Source organism: Megachile rotundata, chromosome 5 (genome assembly GCF_050947335.1).
Source record: "Megachile rotundata isolate GNS110a chromosome 5, iyMegRotu1, whole genome shotgun sequence".
NCBI lineage: Eukaryota > Metazoa > Arthropoda > Insecta > Hymenoptera > Megachilidae > Megachile > Megachile rotundata.
The window spans coordinates 20,091,611-20,111,909 of NC_134987.1; the positions used below are offsets into that span (position 1 = coordinate 20,091,611).

Here is a 20,299-nt window from a genome sequence, read left to right on the forward strand (position 1 = left end):
TCGATAATCGACAGTGAAAGCTCTGGCTACACTTCCTTTGAACACCGAATCGAGCTTAGACGACGAGGATCTCTCGCCGGTGACACCGCTTCCGCTCTATCAACAAAGAGAAAATTATTATTCGTAAGAAGATGTAGCTCAAAGTCCTACGGACACTGCTATCGTAAAAAAGAAACAACAAAATCCTGTTTAGCACAAAAGAAAAACGCTACTGCCAGCCCGGAACAACAGAGAAACAAAAGATCTTTTTGAAACTTTACAGGTGATCGCCCGATATCTGCGATCACGGTAACATTAAAAATAAGGAAACGGCGTTTTCTTTCCTTCTTTTTCTTTGTCTTTTTATTTGCATCGATATTGTACATAATCATTGATTAAATAAACTGATAATAAATAGTTGTCCTCTAAGTCGACGATAACGAATAGTTCATAATAATGGATGTCGAGCAGAATTAGGTGAACGATATTTATAAAAGAAAATAGTAAATATCGAGACGATCAACGGAAATAAAGAAGCTTTTAACTTTTTTTTATTACGCTTTCTTCTTTCTATCGATTTTAATTCCCTTGTAGTAGTAAGCACTGTTTCGTTAAATTAACGAGCGTGATTTAGCTTATATTTACTATTTTCTGCTTCGAATTCGTGTGCGATTGTTGCATTGGTTACTGAGGCAAATTTTAAAAACGGATAATTATAAATAATTTCACGTCAAGAAAGAACATAAAGAATTAATTTGAATGATATCAGTATTGCAGCTTTTATGGTTTCTTTTAACTCTGAAATGTGTAAATTTATAAGGAATTGAGTTTTTTCTTGACATTACTCTGTCTTGATGTTCTTTTCTTTCTTTCGAACAGAATGCTTCCACCAATTTCTATGAGTAGCGATAATAAATAAGTTAAGATACAGCGAAAGTGCGGTTTAATTTAGCGACGGACTGTAATCGAATTCCTGTAATTTAGGGAAAATCAGGTATAATAATAAAAAACAATCAGAAGTATGATTCTCTGCAAGTTGAATTTGGCCGAGATTGCGTTCAATCGTTTTTATAAATTAAGGTAAGACGTTTATAAACTGTTCATATAGTTTTTATCGTTAAATAAATTTTACCTTATTCGTTTAATTCTTTTACTAAAGCCACTCGGCCAAATTCAAAGTGTTCTATTTATTATTCGGAATCGTGTTTCGCAAACTCGTTTTTCTGAAAGACAAATCTACGTTAAATTTGTTCGATTAAAGTTCAGGCACCCTGGAAGTGGAACTTCAAATAAAAATATATGTAAAACGGTGTCTAAAATTGAAAAACGGCAAAAGACTTTTCGATTTATTCCTGCAACTGTCATTTGAGACAAGTTTGTATATTGCAACGAGTTTAAGAATCAACGATCCAGAATCTGAATAAAGAGCAAAGGAGAATATTAGGAATAAAATGAAGAAATAAAGAATAAATATAATAATTAATTAAGGTTGCGTTTACGGTAGGTGCTATGAACGTGACATAGTCAAAGACTAATTGTAAGATAATATACTGTAAATTGCGATCATTATCGTTGAACTGACTGAAACGAGAACGATCTTTGCAAAGCGAAACAGTGACCAAAGATAGTCGAAATTTCATCGAGTATACTTGGAAAACATCTGTGTGTATTCGATGTAACGATAATCACCGTTTACATAATTATTGTATAAGAATTTTTCACGTTTTAATATTACAGATTTTCTAAGAACGAACACCTGTCTCGATAAGAAAGAATTTCTAAATTAAAATTTCTTCGTGTCATCACGTATTTATTCGCATAAATCAACTTCTAATCGCGACTAACACGTTAACTGCCATCGCATTTATATTCACTGTGCCGTGCGTTAATTACAATTTGTTAGCTGATTATTTTTTAGTTATTCGTTATAACACCGTAAATAATTTTCTTGTAGGTATAGAAAGAACTTTAAAGTTACAAAAGTTATAAATATCGATATCTTCCTTCTTCGTTTAATAATTTTTTAATCAAATTAAATAGCAGACGGCATGTTTATTCTATTTAACTATTTTCGATACAAAAATTGCTGAACCAAAGAATTAAAATAAAAATCATCTCTATCTTAGTATCATTGGTCATTGTTTACGATCGCAAATATTGCTCCAATTCAACGCAGTCAAAAGTATGGAAACGTATGACGTTTACCTAACCAATGGGCATCCTACTCGACACTTTTCTTACGAACATGTTCATAACAGATCCATACATTTGACCGACGTTGAACCACGTATAATCTAAGAAACTCGTAACACGTATATATACGCTCTAGATACGTCCTGTAATAGTATACTACATCGATGTCATCGATGTCTGACTTACAACACTTAACGTTTCGAAGGTCGATTCTCGTCACCAATGTATCAATTCAAAGATGAAAATCGATCTTGAGAGTGCGTTTAAATAAATTCCACGGTTATGTATAAGCGTGCGAAAAAGGTTCGACGTCTCTATTCAATGGAGATCGATAGAACCGAACGTATCCTGTTAATAAAGTGCAAGTGCAGCTTAATTCTTTGAAGCGTCAATTAAATTTCGATGAATTTTGTACTTGTAATTCGTTGGGAGAAGATCTCGAACATAAACAGTATTTAATGATCGCTTTACTTTGCCAACGACTAGCTTTAAATTTAGATTACCGATGGAGTGTAGTAGCGCTGCTATACCGAGGTGATAGTAGTAGAGTATTTCGACTAAATTTCTGTCATCACTCTAGTATAGCAATGCTATAGTATATTCGCTGTAAAGTAGACTTTATTTTATTGCGGTGCTATTCAATTCTGTTCTACCAACGACTAGTATTACTGTTCTATCAAATCATTTTTCTTTATCATTTACGTGAGTTTAGTCAATATATTTCTCCTGTCAGTGCTAGTACAATCTACCAATGTAATCTATGATGAAAGAACTAGAATGAAAACCCTTACGTTTTTCTTAAAAAATGGGTAGCATTTATACCGTCTATTAACGACATCGCTTCAAAGAATTAAAAAGCCTCGCAGCGGTTAAAAAGCGGATCGCAATTGAATGTTTCTAAAAAGAAATTCATCTCACGTTCCTTCTTTTCTTTTATAGTCCATTTGAAGTGGAAGAGTGCCAAATTACGCTCAACAGATCGATCGCAAACAGCGACACGACTGTTCGTCAATTAAAAATCAAGAAAAAACCGGCGAGACTAATTCACAGCACAAAAACAATTTAATTAAGAATCTTCCACCTTGTTCACTGCGAGAAAGGTATCTCGTTAATCACGATAATTAAAGGTAGACCACACGTTTCTATTGTCGATGACAGGCATCGACGTTAGGAATAATTTTTGTACGATATAGTGGCACGAAGTGAAATCTGTGAAGGAACTTTGATCGTTTCTCGCGAAGAAGTGGAACAAAATGATTTTGTTTCTATCGAAAAAAAGCCTTTTGCTCGTGAGGATTGGTCCCTTCGAGATCCCCGATCTCTCTCCTTTTCAACGTGAATCGCGATTTGAGAGACAATGTTCGAAAAATGATAACGTTTAATTGTTTCGTCGTGAAGAATTACTCTTTCGATGTCCCTCGAGGGTCCATGGTACCTGAGAAACCAGCAAACAGTTGCTTTCTACGGTCGCCATTGACACCAAACGGATCGGTGGAGCGATCACGCCGAAAGCACTATTGTAAAAGAGACTACTGTGCGAACAGGAGCTGTTATTGTTACACGAATAAAATAAAATCCATATTACACGAGCTACAATTTTTCTTCGACCCTACCGATTCCCATCTTCTATTACGAATTCCATTTATTACGAATCTTTAGAGTAAGCGTTACAAAAATTAAATATATTTAGTTCTTATAATTCAGTAAGAAAACTACGTTAACAAGGATGCATTCTGAACATGATTGGGTTCGAGGCTAAAAGCGATACTTTTTATTCGTATTAGGTATCTCTGCTGCAAGGTTCCTATGCAAATCTTAAAATTTATCAAACAGCATTCTATGCATTGTATACATACACATACCTTTCAGCATAAATTACTTGTCTTGCTATCCGCGTGTGGAAAATCCCATTAATTATAAGATCGATAATGAGATAAATAAAAGACTTACCCTCTAAGATACTAATAGCAAGTGTACGAGTCCATAGAAGTATCAACTCGTATACTTAACTCTTAAATTTGTTAAGAATAAGATATTCAAGCGAATCGCCATAAAGTTTAATACAAAGTGGAGGAAGAACCAGAATGGAGGGACGAAGAGTCGATCAGCAATGATCGTCGCACGATTGTCCCTCTCGTCGTTGACGAGGAGGCAGAGGGTCGACGAACCAACCAATCGTACCAGTCCCCTTACACCTGAATTCTAATGAGGTCCAGCTGGGTATATATGAGAGCTTAACCTCGACCGTAGCCATGATTTTTCTCTGGTACCCGCTCGTTGCACGGTGAGTCTTCTTCCTCTCTTCAGTTCTTTCTTCGACTTCAACACAAGCATCTGCCGTTTCTTATTTACACTATGAGCTTTTATTTCTTTCGATTCATTAACACGCTGCTTAATTTTCAATTTTCACAATGGAACATTTTCTCTCTTCATCTTCATGTTGAATATAATTCATTTTTAAATCGCTTTCTGTATGGTTTAATAATCGCTTTCAGTTCTAACGTAATAAGAATCAGTGTATTTACTTTGTTGAAACTATAAGTGCACGAGGATTATTTATCCACTTAATCGTTTTTTTATCGGTAAGCAGAATTCTTGAAAACTAATGCTATTACAATAAATCATTTCGTTTAATGATAAGAAATGATAATCTTTATCGTGACACACATCTGAGAAAACAATCCATGTGTCAAGTGCAATAAAAATATTTATTTCTGGCCACGTGTTTGTTAACCTTCTATTATCTGATCTTGAGAAAGTTATAAAAGAAAGGAAACTAGGAACTTCAAACATAAATATCATTTTCACCGAAGATCTAAATTTTTATAAACACAAAATCTGAAGCATCAATGATTGTCACCCCATTGCAACGAACGATCTTATCACACGATAAAGTCTATGATTCAAGCAACAGTTTGCATTATAAAATTCGTGACGCGATTTAAAAAACCAATTACTCATCCAGTTGAACAAACAATCTCAGAGTGTACTTTTTAGATTAGTTTACTTGTAGCATCGTATCGGAAATAGGTGATACCTGCTAGTGTTGACGTTTCATTGATAATACAATAAAAATTAATGAATGATTAATACTATTCAGTTATTACAATTCCATCACAATTTACGAGACGGTGAGATAAAACCATTTTCCACATATTTACATAAATTCTTTGGAATTTCGACTCCGACACGTCATGTAGGCGAGGATCCACTCGTGTCGTTTCCGTTTTTCTTTTTACCCTTTTATTGCGCCTTTCTGTTCGTTTCTTTCATCTCCTGCTCGAAGGTCAGCGAAGAGTTAGTGGATTTTATATGGTCTCATTTTCATAAAAGTATCGTAACTCGAACGCTATCACTGTTATCGGCTTTGCCATTCGCCGTTATAGTTAACGAGAAAGCCGTTTCAGATTGTTATAGAAATTTTTGAAAATTCGTGACTTTCACTTATTTTGCTCCACTCAAAATTTTATCAAAGTATTTATTTTTATCGTGTCTGACAAAAATTATAAGTTTGCAGTTATTTACTGTACTACCAGATTTACGTAAAATAAATCGCAATCGTTTTACAAACAGAAATTTCCAACATCTAAGATTGAAACGATCGATTTAATATCGTTTGAAATGTTCGTCACGGAAGGCTATCATTGATCGGCTCTTTATGTCTACGAACTAATCAAATCCTCCAAGTGCAACGAGATGCAACAGAAATAAATTATGGCGTATCGGTTCGAGAGTCGGTCTTATGAATAATCACGACGATGTCGGCGTTCTTGTTGAACAGAAAGAACCTCGAAAAATATATACGACTAACGTCGCAAACATGTTAAAAGCAACCAAATATTTATTCGAATAAATTCCATAACGTTAGTTTGAAAAATATACAATAAGGTCCACGACGGTGTTATTTTCGTTCCATTAAAAATTTCTTTAATTTCGATCAATTAGTTGAAATGGTAAAATGGACATTTTATGGGATAAAAAAAAGTGGTTAGAATTTAAAAAGACTCAGAAACGATCGTTTAGGAGATACTTGTACGCTTTCGAAGAACATTGTTGAAGCAGAAGGTTGAATCACTTTCCTTCTTTTGGCAAAAATATTTAAAAACGTAGCATCTTCTATAAACAGAACAAAGGAACAACGGCAGGAGTTATTATGCCGATAAAACGGAGTTCCGTAGAGTGGCGGACGTTTGTATTCGAAGTGCAGTTGGAATAGTAGTCGAAGGACTGGATGCAGCCAGCATTTTAATTCGCGAAAGCCGCAGACTCTTGATTCGGTGTCATTCCTTTATCTTGACGATGCAAAGACCATTATCTAGCTCTTATATTTCGCGCGAAACTCGTCGAATCCCAAGGACGGTCTTTGATCTTCTTTCACCGTTCTTTGTTCGTTCTGTGACTGCTTCTGTATTGAATCGATTGTTATTCCGTGGTCGATGCGCTCAAACGATGCGAAAGACAATGAACCGTAGACGATCGATCTCCTCGAAAAACAATCTGAACGGTTCTTGTTACGAGCATGCTGGAATTGACCCGTTAACACGTTCAACGCTATGCAGACCACTGCTCACTGCCGCCACAAATTTCAATACGATTGAATAACTTTTCAAAAATTGCAACTAATATAAATATTTAGGGCTTGGGACTTTAGAACTGTTCATTACCACTATTCTTAGTTATAAGCATCTGGATGACCCTTCAAAAATTTTGTAATGTAATAAGTGGAAAATTTTAATTGAAATATGAAACCATTTTGTTCTAAATGCATATATAATTACTTTTATAACGTGACATTCTACGTACGTCCGCTTTCACTGCCGCATAGTAAGTGCTATAGATATCTTGCTATTTTTCTTCTTCCGACTTCGATGTTCAACTACATAGAATTATGAGAAAGGAACTTACCTTGGAAGTGTTCAGTTTTTCAGTTCGAAACTTCCTCGTTTCGCATCAAAATTAAACAAGAAAGAATTTCGATCACGTTTTTATCATTTTTCAACTCACATCTCAACTGTTTTTAACGTTTTCAAAGCAAAAATAAAACAATTTCAAGGAGCGGTTACTCCTCGTTGTTTGCGATCGCAATTGAATGCCGATGAACGGAAAAATATTTTTCGGACTGCGTAGAACGGTACATTCTACTTACGTTATAATACAATCGTCTCGAATTTTATAGCTCATGTTCGTGCGGTTTAAGTCTCGCAAGGGGTGACCCGAAGTTTTTACGATCGTATTTTCGTGGTTTAATCTCGTCGAGGAATACGTGCAACGAAAGAAAAAAAAATGTTGCAGTTTTATCGACTGGACCTTTTCGCGTGTACAGATCGAATAACGTCGCTTCGTTTTTTAATTCTCGTAGTAGAACCCTCGTTAAGAAGGTGCTTGAACCTTTATTACTGTACCGTTATAATGCAGACCTTTTTACTTCCTGAAACAGAATTTTGTGCAATTACAGTAAAAGTGAAAATAGAAGATTAGCATAGTAACGAAAAAATCGAACTTGTTCGGTAAAATAATCAGCCGATCATCAAATAGGTTTGCTTCACTTTTTTGTATCTACGTAATTAAGATAGAGACCCGTGTAATCAAGATAAAGATCGTTGTTACTACATACTTCGGTGAATCTCGATGCTATCTTTTACCCTGCACCAAAACAAAAACAACCCGAGATTGGTAGAAAGAAAAGTTTCACGAACATACCGTGTTATTTGCTTTTCTGAAAACCGGTCGCCCGATCGTTACTCGTTTTAAAGAATGACGCTTCGATGAAGCGATTATTCTACCCACCACTGATCAACCGGCTAGATTGTTCGCGTTTTTAAAGACGCCTCGATGCCCTACCTAACCAGACGTACACGATACGAGCATCGACTCTGATATCGAACCCGTAACACGAACCTGTGACTTTGCTTCAATCGGGCTGTTGGATAATCGATAAACTCATTCAGAACTTCTGTTATCAGGTTGTGAACTTAACATTATTAATTACCGATACATTGTGACGTTACAGTGAAGCTCAATGAGAACAATTTCCAATAGAGTAACATAATTCTAGGCGATGACCGTGTAGGTGTTAGTTTTCATCATACTTGACATTCTTAACAATTGAAATAGGGTGATACGTCACAAATTACTAACGAATAATTAATCAAGTATAATTATTTACAGTTTCTAAAATGACCTCAAGAAAGACTCTTCTGTTACTTCCTCTGCTATTCGTAATCGCGACAGGTAAATGGATCACTCCCTTCAGATAAGATATGTATACGTTAGATAATGCATTTCTAATAATTCGTGTGAAATAATTTTCGATCATCAGCGGAACAACAAGGCAGGATTGCATGTTACTTCAGCAACTGGGCCATTTATCGACCGGATGTTGGTAGCTACGGGGTGAACGATGTTCCGGGTGATCTATGTACTCACGTCATTTACTCATTCATCGGTGTAAGCAACGTTACTTGGGAAGTATTGATTCTCGATCCTGAACTGGATGTTGACAAAGGAAATTTCCTGGCCTTCAACAACTTGAGATCCAAATATCCTCACCTAAAGACTTCCGTAGCTGTTGGTGGTTGGGGAGAAGGCGGCAGGAAGTATAGTGCTCTAGTCAGCGTGAAGGAAAGGCGAGACACGTTCATCAAGAGCGTAGTCGGTAAGGATATTCATCAAATTTCTATCATATAAAGATGTCAAAATGCCTAGTGATAGAATGCATAATAATCTAATGCGTGAATAATGTTAGTACGTTTGTTTGTTATTAGAATTCATGCACAAATATGATTTCGACGGTTTCGACCTGGACTGGGAATATCCTGGCGCAGCAGACAGAGGTGGTAAATTCTCCGATAAGGATAAATTCTTCTACTTTGTCGAAGAACTAAGGCGCGCTTTCGACAAGGAGAATAAAGGATGGGAGATCACGATGGCGGTTCCGATGGCGAAATTTCGTCTAGACGAGGGGTATCATGTACCAGAACTTTGCAAGTAAGCGAATCGACGACTAAGCTATTATGTTCTAGACAGAATATTTATATTTCATTTATATTTTCATAGCAATTTGGATGTTATTCACGTAATGGCCTATGACCTTCGTGGTAACTGGGCTGGCTTCGCGGATGTGCATAGTCCTCTTTATCGTCGACCGCACGATCAGTGGGCTTACGAAAAATTGAACGTGGTATGTATAGAACAATACAGAACGCTCTGTATTTTTATTTATACCGCTCTTCGATACGTTTATAATGAACAAAGCGATAAATTCACGAATATGCATATACATGTACACATTATGCCGTTACAGCATGATGGTCTTTTACTTTGGGAACAAAAAGGCTGTCCAGCTAAGAAACTGGTCGTTGGAATTCCGCTGTACGGGCGTACGTTTACCCTCAGCCAAGGTAACCATAATTACGAGCCTGGAACCTACATCAATAAAGAAGCTGGCGGTGGTGCACCTGGGGAGTACACCCAGGCCAAAGGATTCCTTTCTTACTACGAAGTATGATCAATGAATATTAAACCCTCTGCGGTCGTATTTACTTCGGGTACATGGATATCCTGCTGGTTAAATTTATTTCTTTTTTCTTTTGTTAAATGTACACTAATTACGTAAAGGAATATGCCTTTACTACTCTTGGTACTTTCTGATACAATATTCTTCTTTAATTTGAGGTTGAAAATTATAATTTATGTGACAAGTTCTGAGTCATTCGCCAACTTTAAAGCACGATTTTGAAACATTATCAATAATAATTTATATTACTAATATACACAAATTTTTTGAAAAGATTTGCACGAGACTGCAAGCTCCAGGAAGCAACTGGACCCAGAAATTCGATGACGTTGGCAAAGTTCCGTACATGTACAAAGGTACACATATTTGTACACGAGAGTTTAATATCCTTTTGCTACGTGATTTTTAATCGATTAATAATTACAGAAACACAATGGGTGGGTTACGAAAATGTAGAAAGTGTCAAATACAAGATCGACTTTATCAAAGAATCACGATACGCCGGTGCTATGGTTTGGGCCATAGATATGGACGATTTCCAAGGACTTTGCGGCGAACGTAATCCTTTAATGAATACTATTAGCCAAGGATTGAAGGGATACGTTGTACAGGACAAAGAATTCCACACAACTCCTACGGTAATAATTACAGACTTTTTATGTCTACAGACATTTAATTATAATTGTGGTTCTACCAAATTATTGTTAACTCTATGTCTAGCCTGACTGGGCGAAACCACCGAGTACCACTTCGTCAGATAACATTCAACCTGCCCAATCTACTACCCAGTCTACTACCCAGTCTACTACGTACAAACCCACGGAAACCACTACTCGAAAACCGGAAGTAAGTTCGACCACCGAGAATGCAGACAAGTCAGAACCTACTCAAGAACCTGTAGACGATAATGAAGCAGAGAAGACTGTATGTCAAAGCACTAATCAATTTGTCCCTTCTAAAGACTGTCATTCTGTGAGTATTAAAATAATAATAAACACTCGAATTAAAAAATGCATCGTCAAAAATATTCCATTCTACTTTTTCATAGTACTTCGAATGTGTTCACGGATCACCGATGAAGTTCACCTGTCCCAACAATTTAGTTTGGAACACTGTCAACAATGTTTGCGATTGGCCACAAAATGCAGATCGAAAAGAATGTAGGTCTATTGTTGTAATGGTAAGGCACAAAGATGTGGAAAAATGAAACGATCATATAAGTAACGTTTATTAAAATGTATCGTCTTATATACGGTCGTTTTTATTGTGGCACTCAACGTGTTAAATAAAAATCGTGTGACGATACTTTGCTAGAAAACAGACTGATGTGTATCACAAACATAAGTTGTAAAATACGCGTATTAATTGAAATACAATAAACATTATATCATTCGTAAGAAACTGTTTCAATTATTATACCCTATCACTATATTTTTAACGCTTTCGCACCTCCAATGTCATGTATGGATCTATTATTAAATGCATACCATCTTTATTCTGAACAAATTATAGATTCTTTTTAATACTTTATTGTAGTAGGAATAATATTTTTTAAATAAGGAAAATAATATTTTTAAATATTATCAGTATGTAGCTTATAATTACTAACAAATAATTTATTACTTAAAAATAACAGAGTCCATTATTTGCATATATTTTTTACCATTTCAAGTAAATAAGATACAGCCTATGTACAAACAGTAATGAATAATTTGTTATTAAAAATTATAATTTGAATATCAATCTGTCGCATACATCTTGTACTTCGCACTGATTCGTTTTGTAATATCGTACTATTGCATAAGTGACCACGTGTATAGTGAATATATCACTGTATATAGTATATCGATAACCCTGAAATTTAAATTAAGGCATACATTACACGTGCAATAAGTGAAAAGGAAAGAGTACAATACTTCATCGAAGAAAGATCTGATAAATAGAATAAGTTGGTAAATAGTGGTCAAAGCGTTTCTTGAAAAACTTTATAAAATTATAAAGTGCGGCTAATCAGACCTAAGGCACTAATGGTAAAACTTTACAGAATCTCATTCTGGAGGTCGCAAGTACATCTAAATGATATCAATGTATAATACGTATGTGTGGATAACGCTATAGTTAAATTGCTTCACATTAAACATGGCGCAAACGATGATACCTAGGATCGCGCTATTATCTATTAAAAATAGTAATCGAGTGTTACCACGAATTGTTGTTCCCCTGAAATATCAACGAACATGTTTCCATACAAGTTGGGTCCTCGATGGTATGCAATTTATTCATAAATATTTCATTAACAGATACACTGCTGCTTCAAATTGAGGTTAAGGTGCTATTATATGTTTCAAATGATTTCTCATTGAAACGACATTAATTTTAATATGAATCATAGTAACTGAAGATTCCTAGAATATCTACATCCTTTATTTTTTATTAATTTTGATGCATGACAATCTATTAATATTATTTATTAGGTTGATTATGCAACCAAGTTCAAATATTAATTTATTGCTGTATACTTTTTAAATATCACAATATACATTTCATAGTATAAACATTTTATACTTATTTTTAGTAAAAGGAAAGGAGCTATTGATGCCCTCCTTGTCACCTACTATGGAAAGTGGTACTATCATTAAATGGCTCAAAAAGGAAGGTGACAAAATTGAAGCAGGAGATGCTATTGCTGACATTCAAACAGATAAAGCAGTTGTTACAATGGAAGGTGACGATGACAGTATACTTGCAAAAATACTTGTAAGATATCATACATATATATCTATAGAATATCTATAGTAGATGTTTTCAGAAACTTTAATAAAATATCTTAATAGGTACAAGAAGGAACCAAAGATATTAAAATAGGAACATTGATAGCTCTTACTGTAGACCCTGGCGAAGATTGGAAATCTGTAGAAATGCCAGACAGTGCTCCAGCTGCAGCTCCATCTATGCCAGCTAGTGCACCAGCAAGTGTACCTCCTGCAAGTGCAGTAGCTGAACCACCTCCAGGCCAGTATGTTATGTCAAATAGTTTAATAGTCTAGGTTTGTATGAAATATCACACTTTAATATCAAAATCTAAACATAATTATTTGTAGAAACAATGTTGCCATGCCAGCTTTATCACCGACAATGACTACAGGAACAATAGTGAAATGGCTGAAAAAGGAAGGAGACTCTATAGAACCAGGAGATGCATTGGCAGAAATTCAAACAGACAAAGCTGTTATGACTTTTGAATTTGAGGATGAAGCTATATTCGCAAAAATTCTTGTACACAATTTTATCTGAATGTTAACTTATGCTTCAAAATATCTTAAATTTTGAATACTTAGTTGAAAATTCACTTAACAGGCTCCTGAAGGCAGCCAAGTTGAAGTGGGACAATTAATTGCAATCACGGTTGAAAAGGAAATGGATTGGAAAAATGTTGTTGTTCCAAGTACTACAAAACCATCTGCAGCAGCAGCTGCACCTCCAACTACAGCTGATAAAAAGCCTGCAGCAAGTGGACAGTATGTAATGAAAATACTAATGTCTCAATTTTAAATTGTTCAAGCTTATTTGTATAAATGATACATATCTTATTATGATATTATTCTTTCAGAGTATATGGTTTAGCAGTAAAACGATTGTTGGAGGAGTATGGACTGAATGCAGACGCTATAAAAGGAACTGGACGACCTAATAGATTACTAAAGAGCGATGTTTTAGCGTATATCCAAGCAAATAATGTGAAAAAAGTTTCTCCTAAAGTTGGTACGTAATTATAACATTAGGAAAAATATTGAGTATATGTAAAATGAACATTTTTATTTAACAACATAGAACCACCACCACAAGTTGGAACAGGTAAAAAGGAACCCGTTTCTGCTCCCTCGAAAAAACATGTACCTACTGGTCAACCTTCCACCTATGAAGATATTCCAGTTTCTACTATACGAGGAGTAATTGCAAAGAGACTTGGGGAAGCAAAGGTAATTATACGCGTAAACATTCATTATACACGTAAACATTCATTAAACTTTTCAGAGTACCATTCCTCACGCTTATGCGTATATCGATATTAAAATGAACAAACTAAACGAAATTCGTAGCGAACTTAAAGCCGATGACATTAATGTATCGGTAAATGACTTCATAACGAAAGCTGCCGCACTGGCATTAGTGGAATGTCCATCTATTAATACACTGTATAAAAATGATAAGGTCAGTATGAAAATTAATATAATTATTAAAATTTAGTGAATGATATATTTATTCTTCTAACAGATTATTCAAATGCCAAGAGTCGATATATCTATTGCAGTTGCTACAGACACAGGTCTTATTACACCAATTGTTTTTGATACTGCAGCAAAAAATTTAGTTGATATTTCGAAAAATATTAGGGAATTAGCTGAAAAGGCAAGAAATGGTAAATTGAAGCCAGAAGAATTTCAAGGAGGAACATTTACGTAAGTATGAGTATTATTTAAATTATGTGACACGTAATTACTTCAATATATAAATAATATTTTATATATTATTTCCAACATTTTCTAGAATATCTAATTTAGGAATGTTTGGAATTAAACAATTCAGTGCCATTATAAATCCTCCTCAAACAGCAATACTTGCAGTTGGCGGTGGTCGGGAAGAATTAGGTAAACGATTTAAAAAAACACAATTATTAAGAGCGCATAGAAAAACATTAATGTTTTACTTTATTACAGATGCTGCGTTGCAAACAGTAACAAAAATGTCGGCTACATTGTCATATGATAGACGAGCAATCGAAGAAGATCAAGCGGCTGACTTTTTAGCTGTTTTAAGAGCTATGTTGGAAGATCCAACTTTCCTTATTGCTGGAAGATTACGGGCATTGAGGTATTCGGAAAACTGACCTTTGCTTAAATCTTAATTCTGAAATGTTTATTGCAGAAAACGGCTTAATTTTTAATGGTACATACAATCTAGGTTGAACAAAAAGCCGTTTATTAAATAAGCATATCAGCCAAAATTAATGATGTCATTCGTAGCCTCTTATTTTCCGTGACTTTTGTAACATTATGCTTCAAATGTTACGTGTACAAAATTCATAGTACCCATCCTAGCAAATTTATCCGAGATACTTTCTAACCTTGTATTAATAGGCACTTTAATCAAAGAACAAATATGCGTACATAAATACTGCCATAAACCAAATTCAAGATAAAATATGATCAAATAGAAATATTTATTTTTAATATTTCTACAAAACGTATTAATGGAAGTGTAAAAAGACATTAATCAATACAAAATCTTAAATTGCATATTGCAAATATTTTATTTATGTTATACAATCCATTTTACATTTCCATAGAATACCAATTAATTAATACAATTTGTTAGTATTATGCATATACCGAGAATACTCTTGTTCCAAGATATATGCATAGGACATATAGACAATTATTCAATAACATAAATTTATGGCATAAATTAATTTGTTTAAAACCTAATTAATAATGTAAATTATTAAAGATATAATTAATTGAATTGAAAAAATAATGTATGTTATATGCATATAATTCATTTTCTTGTAAAGAAGAATAATTCATGCAGGATTATATGTTCTATTTATATATTTATTTTAACAAAATGATTGCCACATTGCAGTATTTCTGTTTTGCAGAAATATACGTTATATTAACAAATAATATAAATATAATTTCAACGTTTTGTAATAGTAGTAGCGTAAAAATGTAATTATCTTTTAGCATAATACGCAAAATTTGTACAAATATAGTGTAAATATTTATTATTAATATTTATTTATTAATAATGTGATACGCGATAAGCAACTTCAGTGTGGCAAACAAATTTATAGGGGTGATAAAATGTACAAGATCGTACGTATATCTTGTAAATAAAATATTTATTATTAAAAAGGCTTGTGATGTTTTCTTTTACATATATATATATATATTTAAAAATGTATAAGACACGTTGCTGTTTGACGAAATATTAGAAACGATATAAAATTTTATAACATTTTTCTTACAATTATTATTCATTAAAAGACCGTTATTAAATTTATTATTATATTTTGTTACAAATGATAAAAGTTTCAATAAGGCTGCAGCCATAGGACCATATGTACTGATTTGATAAGGCACAAGTGTTACGACTGAGTGAATCTAATCAATTTTACATTAAACCTTTTTAAATGAATACTTCAACCTTTAGATTATATTACTTAGTCGCATTATTGAAATATGAAATTACGAAGACAAAGTTTGATATATGTAATTTTACACCTGTAAAATGATCTGAAGTTAAATGAAATTGATGTTGAAAATATTCTATACTTAACTGATCAAAAGTTAATATGAAATATAATACAATAGACCTAAATTTTTTATCACAGGTGTGATTCTACATCATATTACTGCTGGACGTTTTTTAAGCTAGATAATTGCAGACAATATTTAATTGGACTCTAATTTCAAGTCTTTTTTATAAAGTGTGTTGTACATACAAAATTATATATATAATTCATAATACTTGTTAAAATTTGGCTTTTGGTTTGAGCAGTATAAAATTCTAAAATACAAGTATAAAATTTCTCAAAAAGTTTTAATTATAGTTCTTAAAAAAATCGTCAAAAAATGCATTTTACAATGCGCGATATGATACATTCTTTACAATACGTGATTATTAATACATATATTTGTTCCATGGAACCAAAATGTTCAGTTTCTCACTATTATGATTTCTTCCAAAGTAAGATTATGTAAGTTTTCATAAAGAAGTAACTATTTTGTTTATTGAATAATGATAATTTAAAGAATCATTAAATAATACATACTACAGAACCTATTTTATACATGACTTTGATTCAAAATGTATGGCATAATTATTTTTACTTAATAAACTAACAGATTCTAAACAATAAAGGAATGCAATTTAAAAAGTGTAAATAGTAGAGATAAAAAATGAAATACACTGTATACTTAAATTGTTAATTTGGTAATGTTATTAGTTTAAAATTTAATTTGTACTATGATTAAACTGTAATTATTATTTTCCATGGTGTTGTAATAGTTATCAAACAAAATAAGTTACTGTTGAACCCCTGATTGATAGTGTGTGCGCATACCTTGCACTTTCAGTTCTTCTATAATCTAAGTACAATACTTTAATAAAAATGTGATACAACTCATACTCCATTATAAATGCAAGCAATTTCAAAATATCATCTTAATCTAATACAGAACACCAAATATGTTCTTTTAGCACAATAATGACTTGCACTGTTTGCACCTACTTCCATTTTAAAATTGATAACAAAAGATACAAGACTGAATTTCCTTGAGTGAAAGAGATCAAAAATATATATATATATATAAAAAACAAAGAACTTACGCAATAGATATTGCACATAATTATTAATAATTTATATTAATAATGATTTTTTTTATAACAGACTATGAGAACTAACTTAGTTTAAATTACTTCCTATAAATTATTTTATAATATTTCTTCACTATTGTATCTTATTTTACCCCTACTTTAAATTTGGTAACACATTGATATACACATTGTAGGTGGTCACATTAAATATGTGAAACCACTGCATTGCACACACATACTTTATACTGATTGTGCAGTGTAAAAAATACTTTTATACTTTTACATTATGTAAATTATACTGGTGCAACTTTGCACGCGTACTCAAAATATTAAATGCATATTAACATGAAAATGAATATTTGTCATCTACTCGAAAAAATGAAATAAGAATACTTAGTTAAATGCTTTATGAAGAATCCTTTGCGCTGCTCTTATCAATGGTGTAAGAGTAGTTAATTCTGCACAGTTTTCCAAGAATGGATGAGATAACAATTCATCGGCAGTTGCTCTTTCATCAACTTCAACCGCTAAACATCTTTCTAGGAAATTTTGAAACGTTGAACTTAGAGTTTCCCATCTAGGAATAGAAGGTTTACCAACAGCTGCGATTAAATATAATGCTCTCAAGGGTGTTTCCTTCATATAAGGTGGTTCACCTTCTATCATTTCAATAGCCATAATACCTAAAGACCAAATATCCACTTTTTTCCCATATTGTTTTCTTGTCACAACTTCTGGTGCCATCCAGTAAGGTGTTCCAACCATAGTTTGTCTTTTCTCATCACCATCGATATTAGCACAAAAACCAAAGTCTGTAACTTTCACAGCACCATTCATACCAAGAAGCACATTATCGGATTTAATATCTCTATGAATAATTCCTCTTGTATGTAAAAAACTAATTGCCTTTAAAACTTCTCTGCAAACTGCAGCAATCTGTGCTTCTTTCATTACAGTTTCAGTAACAACATCTGTAAGTGGTCCACCTTCTAATAATTCCATTATAACCCACAGATGCTCATCTACAAGATACGCATCTAGAAAGTTCACCAGATTTGGATGCTGAAATTCCTTGAGCACTTTAATTTCAGTCAGTATAAGGTCTTTTTTTGGCTGCTTGGATAGATCTATATCTTTTATAGCAACTCTTTGATCAGTTTGTAAATCAGTAGCTATAAAGACAGTGCCAGAAGCACCAGCCCCAACTTCTTTGGTCTTTTCGAAACGTAAATTTGGATCTCCGCTATGGCAAATAGCTCTGAGTTCTTCAAAAACTTCTTCATCACTAAGTTTTGCTCCTGAATACTCTGTTTTCCTGCGTAAAATAGGGCTTTCTTCTACGTTGTTTAATGTATTTTCATTATCTGGTAATATATCATAATCAAGCTGGCACGAATTTAAATCTTCAAGAATTTCTGTAAAAGTTTTCTCTGCCCTATCTGAATATATTTGTGACGTAGGTTTTGGAATTTTGTTCACTTTAGGTGGAAGTTCTGGCAATTGCACCTGACTGTCTGTGGAATTTGCTGAAATCGAGCCATCAGAATCTCCAGATTGATATTTCTTTGACAAGATTTTATCGATTTCTTGAGACTCCTCTTCAATTAAATCTTGTGTAACGAAAGGTTTGAATACTTTTTCCTCTGGTTTTCGTTTTATTGAATAATTATAGAATTTAATAGCTTGCAGAGCCGCGGCAGGATGTTCATCCTGTTCCGATTTTGATATTTGTGTATTGAGCAAACGGATCCATGATTCAGGAAGACCCTCCAATTGTCCCGTTTCGGCATTTTTACTCACATGAAATTTATGGGAAACGTTAGTGGGTGGCCCAATCTCGGCAACCGTGTCAATTGTACCGGTTTTCTTCCGTGAAAATAACTTTGTTATGCTAAGACTCATTTTAGCGCGCAATTTTGCGCTCTTACCGTATTCCCTTTTATGCCTTATCACGATTTTTTCGATTAATATAAAAATGTAAAAAATAACAGTCACGTTCAAACGGCGATTCTCATCAAAACATGACTCGTCTGTCTATCGACAGAACATCGAACGTGATTAAAAGATATGTTAGTGTTCGTCACGTCAATATTGTGGGTGGCGGCCATGGATTTAGGAATATAGAGGCAAGTGTAACCTTGGATTATAGACGAGGACGTCAAAATTCGATTGGTTACTTTTTTTGCGCATATTCGGTACCATTAATGATGAAAAGCCATAATAGATCATTAAATTAATACTAAATAAATGATTGTCTTTCTAATTTAAATTCATCTACAAGCGCTAAATATAATAGTGATAATTATAGAAATGAGGAGTACCAACTGTATAGAAATAAATGACTGCACCCGTCAGACTAATGTGTAAAATTTGATTAGATAAACTTATATCAAAATCTTACTTACTATGTTCAGTATTTACGCGCCAATATAAATTATAAATACTGTCACCATATATTCTTCAAAATTCTTATTTTACTTTTGCAGAATAACTTTATTGTATAATAGTATGTAATTCTAAATTCTTTTGTAGTTTGAGTAAGACTTTTCAAATTTTATATTTTGATTTTTTAAAAATAACAATCTTATCGCTGCTGCTATTTCTATCTGGGATGAAAATGATATTTATGCATAACACTACATACATAATTAACATTTAACAGTAAATTTTCATCATTTTTCATTCGTACACACATTATAGTATATGTTTCGCGTTCTCTCCCTATCATTTTATATTTCTTTTTTTGTTTCAATTATTTTTTTCTTCGGTTTATCTTATCTACCTCATTCTTCTCTTTTCACTTTGATTTTTTTTATTTATAAACATAACGTATTTGGGAAGGCATTTGACGTATTGTCGTATAATATCTTAAGAGGTAAACGCTACCAAATATAAGAATACATTTATGCATATACATACGTTCGCACAATGGAATGTCTATTTTCGTCATTGTTTCATTATCATGGAATGATGCAGAATGTATCGATTATAAGAATAAAAAATTGTAAGAGGGGCAAATATTAGTGACGTAGAGATACCGTTATTTTCATAGTTAATTCCAGAAGTTGCATTGAAAAGATACGGACTGGCTAATCTGGAACTGAGCTAACTATATCATTGCTTTATATTCTATAATGTCTGTGTTAATTGCAAACATACGATTGTTATTCAGGATGTTTAGAAGCGACAAATTACCGTCAGTCTATTGTTATAGTTCATCATTGTTAAAAG

The 20,299-nt window shown here is 33.3% G+C and overlaps 4 protein-coding genes across 22 annotated transcripts in view; 3 read left to right on the forward strand and 1 right to left on the reverse strand.

Moving 5' to 3' along the window:
- Positions 1-3,761, forward strand: part of LOC100876690 (uncharacterized) — a 123,905-nt gene extending 120,144 nt beyond the window's left edge. For all 16 annotated transcript variants that reach the window (XR_013038165.1, XM_076531713.1, XM_076531719.1 and 13 more), the window contains one exon: positions 15-3,761. Coding sequence is in view for 15 of the 16 variants with exons in the window: in XM_076531713.1 (XP_076387828.1) it covers positions 15-127 (113 nt within the window). In the remaining variant the exon portion in view is untranslated. The remainder of the gene's footprint in view (positions 1-14) is intronic.
- A 572-nt stretch (positions 3,762-4,333) lies between these two features.
- Positions 4,334-11,089, forward strand: LOC100878742 (endochitinase). 4 transcript variants are annotated; one of them, XM_012285228.2, is made up of 10 exons: positions 4,334-4,456; positions 8,341-8,403; positions 8,492-8,827; positions 8,937-9,159; positions 9,229-9,352; positions 9,476-9,673; positions 9,963-10,044; positions 10,115-10,326; positions 10,409-10,660; positions 10,737-11,089. In XM_012285228.2, the coding sequence occupies exons 2-10, from the start codon at positions 8,349-8,351 to the stop codon at positions 10,893-10,895; spliced, it is 1,641 nt and encodes a 546-aa protein (XP_012140618.2). In that variant the 5' UTR covers positions 4,334-4,456; positions 8,341-8,348; the 3' UTR covers positions 10,896-11,089. The 4 variants fall into 4 exon arrangements, with proteins under 4 accessions (XP_012140618.2, XP_076387847.1, XP_012140619.2 ...); XM_076531732.1 differs by lacking the exon at positions 4,334-4,456 and adding an exon at positions 6,900-6,996; XM_012285229.2 differs by lacking the exon at positions 4,334-4,456 and adding an exon at positions 8,003-8,135.
- A 399-nt stretch (positions 11,090-11,488) lies between these two features.
- LOC100876580 (dihydrolipoyllysine-residue acetyltransferase component of pyruvate dehydrogenase complex) lies at positions 11,489-15,605 on the forward strand. The gene is made up of 12 exons (XM_012285226.2): positions 11,489-11,640; positions 11,733-11,954; positions 12,264-12,445; positions 12,523-12,704; positions 12,790-12,964; positions 13,046-13,206; positions 13,299-13,450; positions 13,520-13,668; positions 13,724-13,900; positions 13,964-14,148; positions 14,237-14,337; positions 14,407-15,605. Exons 2-12 carry the CDS (start codon positions 11,828-11,830, stop codon positions 14,574-14,576), a joined length of 1,761 nt encoding a protein of 586 aa, XP_012140616.2. The 5' UTR covers positions 11,489-11,640; positions 11,733-11,827; the 3' UTR covers positions 14,577-15,605.
- Pak3 (p21 (RAC1) activated kinase 3) lies at positions 15,572-19,197 on the reverse strand. Its single transcript, XM_003703202.3, has one exon. The coding sequence runs from the start codon at positions 18,968-18,970 to the stop codon at positions 17,462-17,464; it is 1,509 nt and encodes a 502-aa protein (XP_003703250.1). The 5' UTR covers positions 18,971-19,197; the 3' UTR covers positions 15,572-17,461.
- Positions 19,198-20,299: the final 1,102 nt, after the last annotated feature.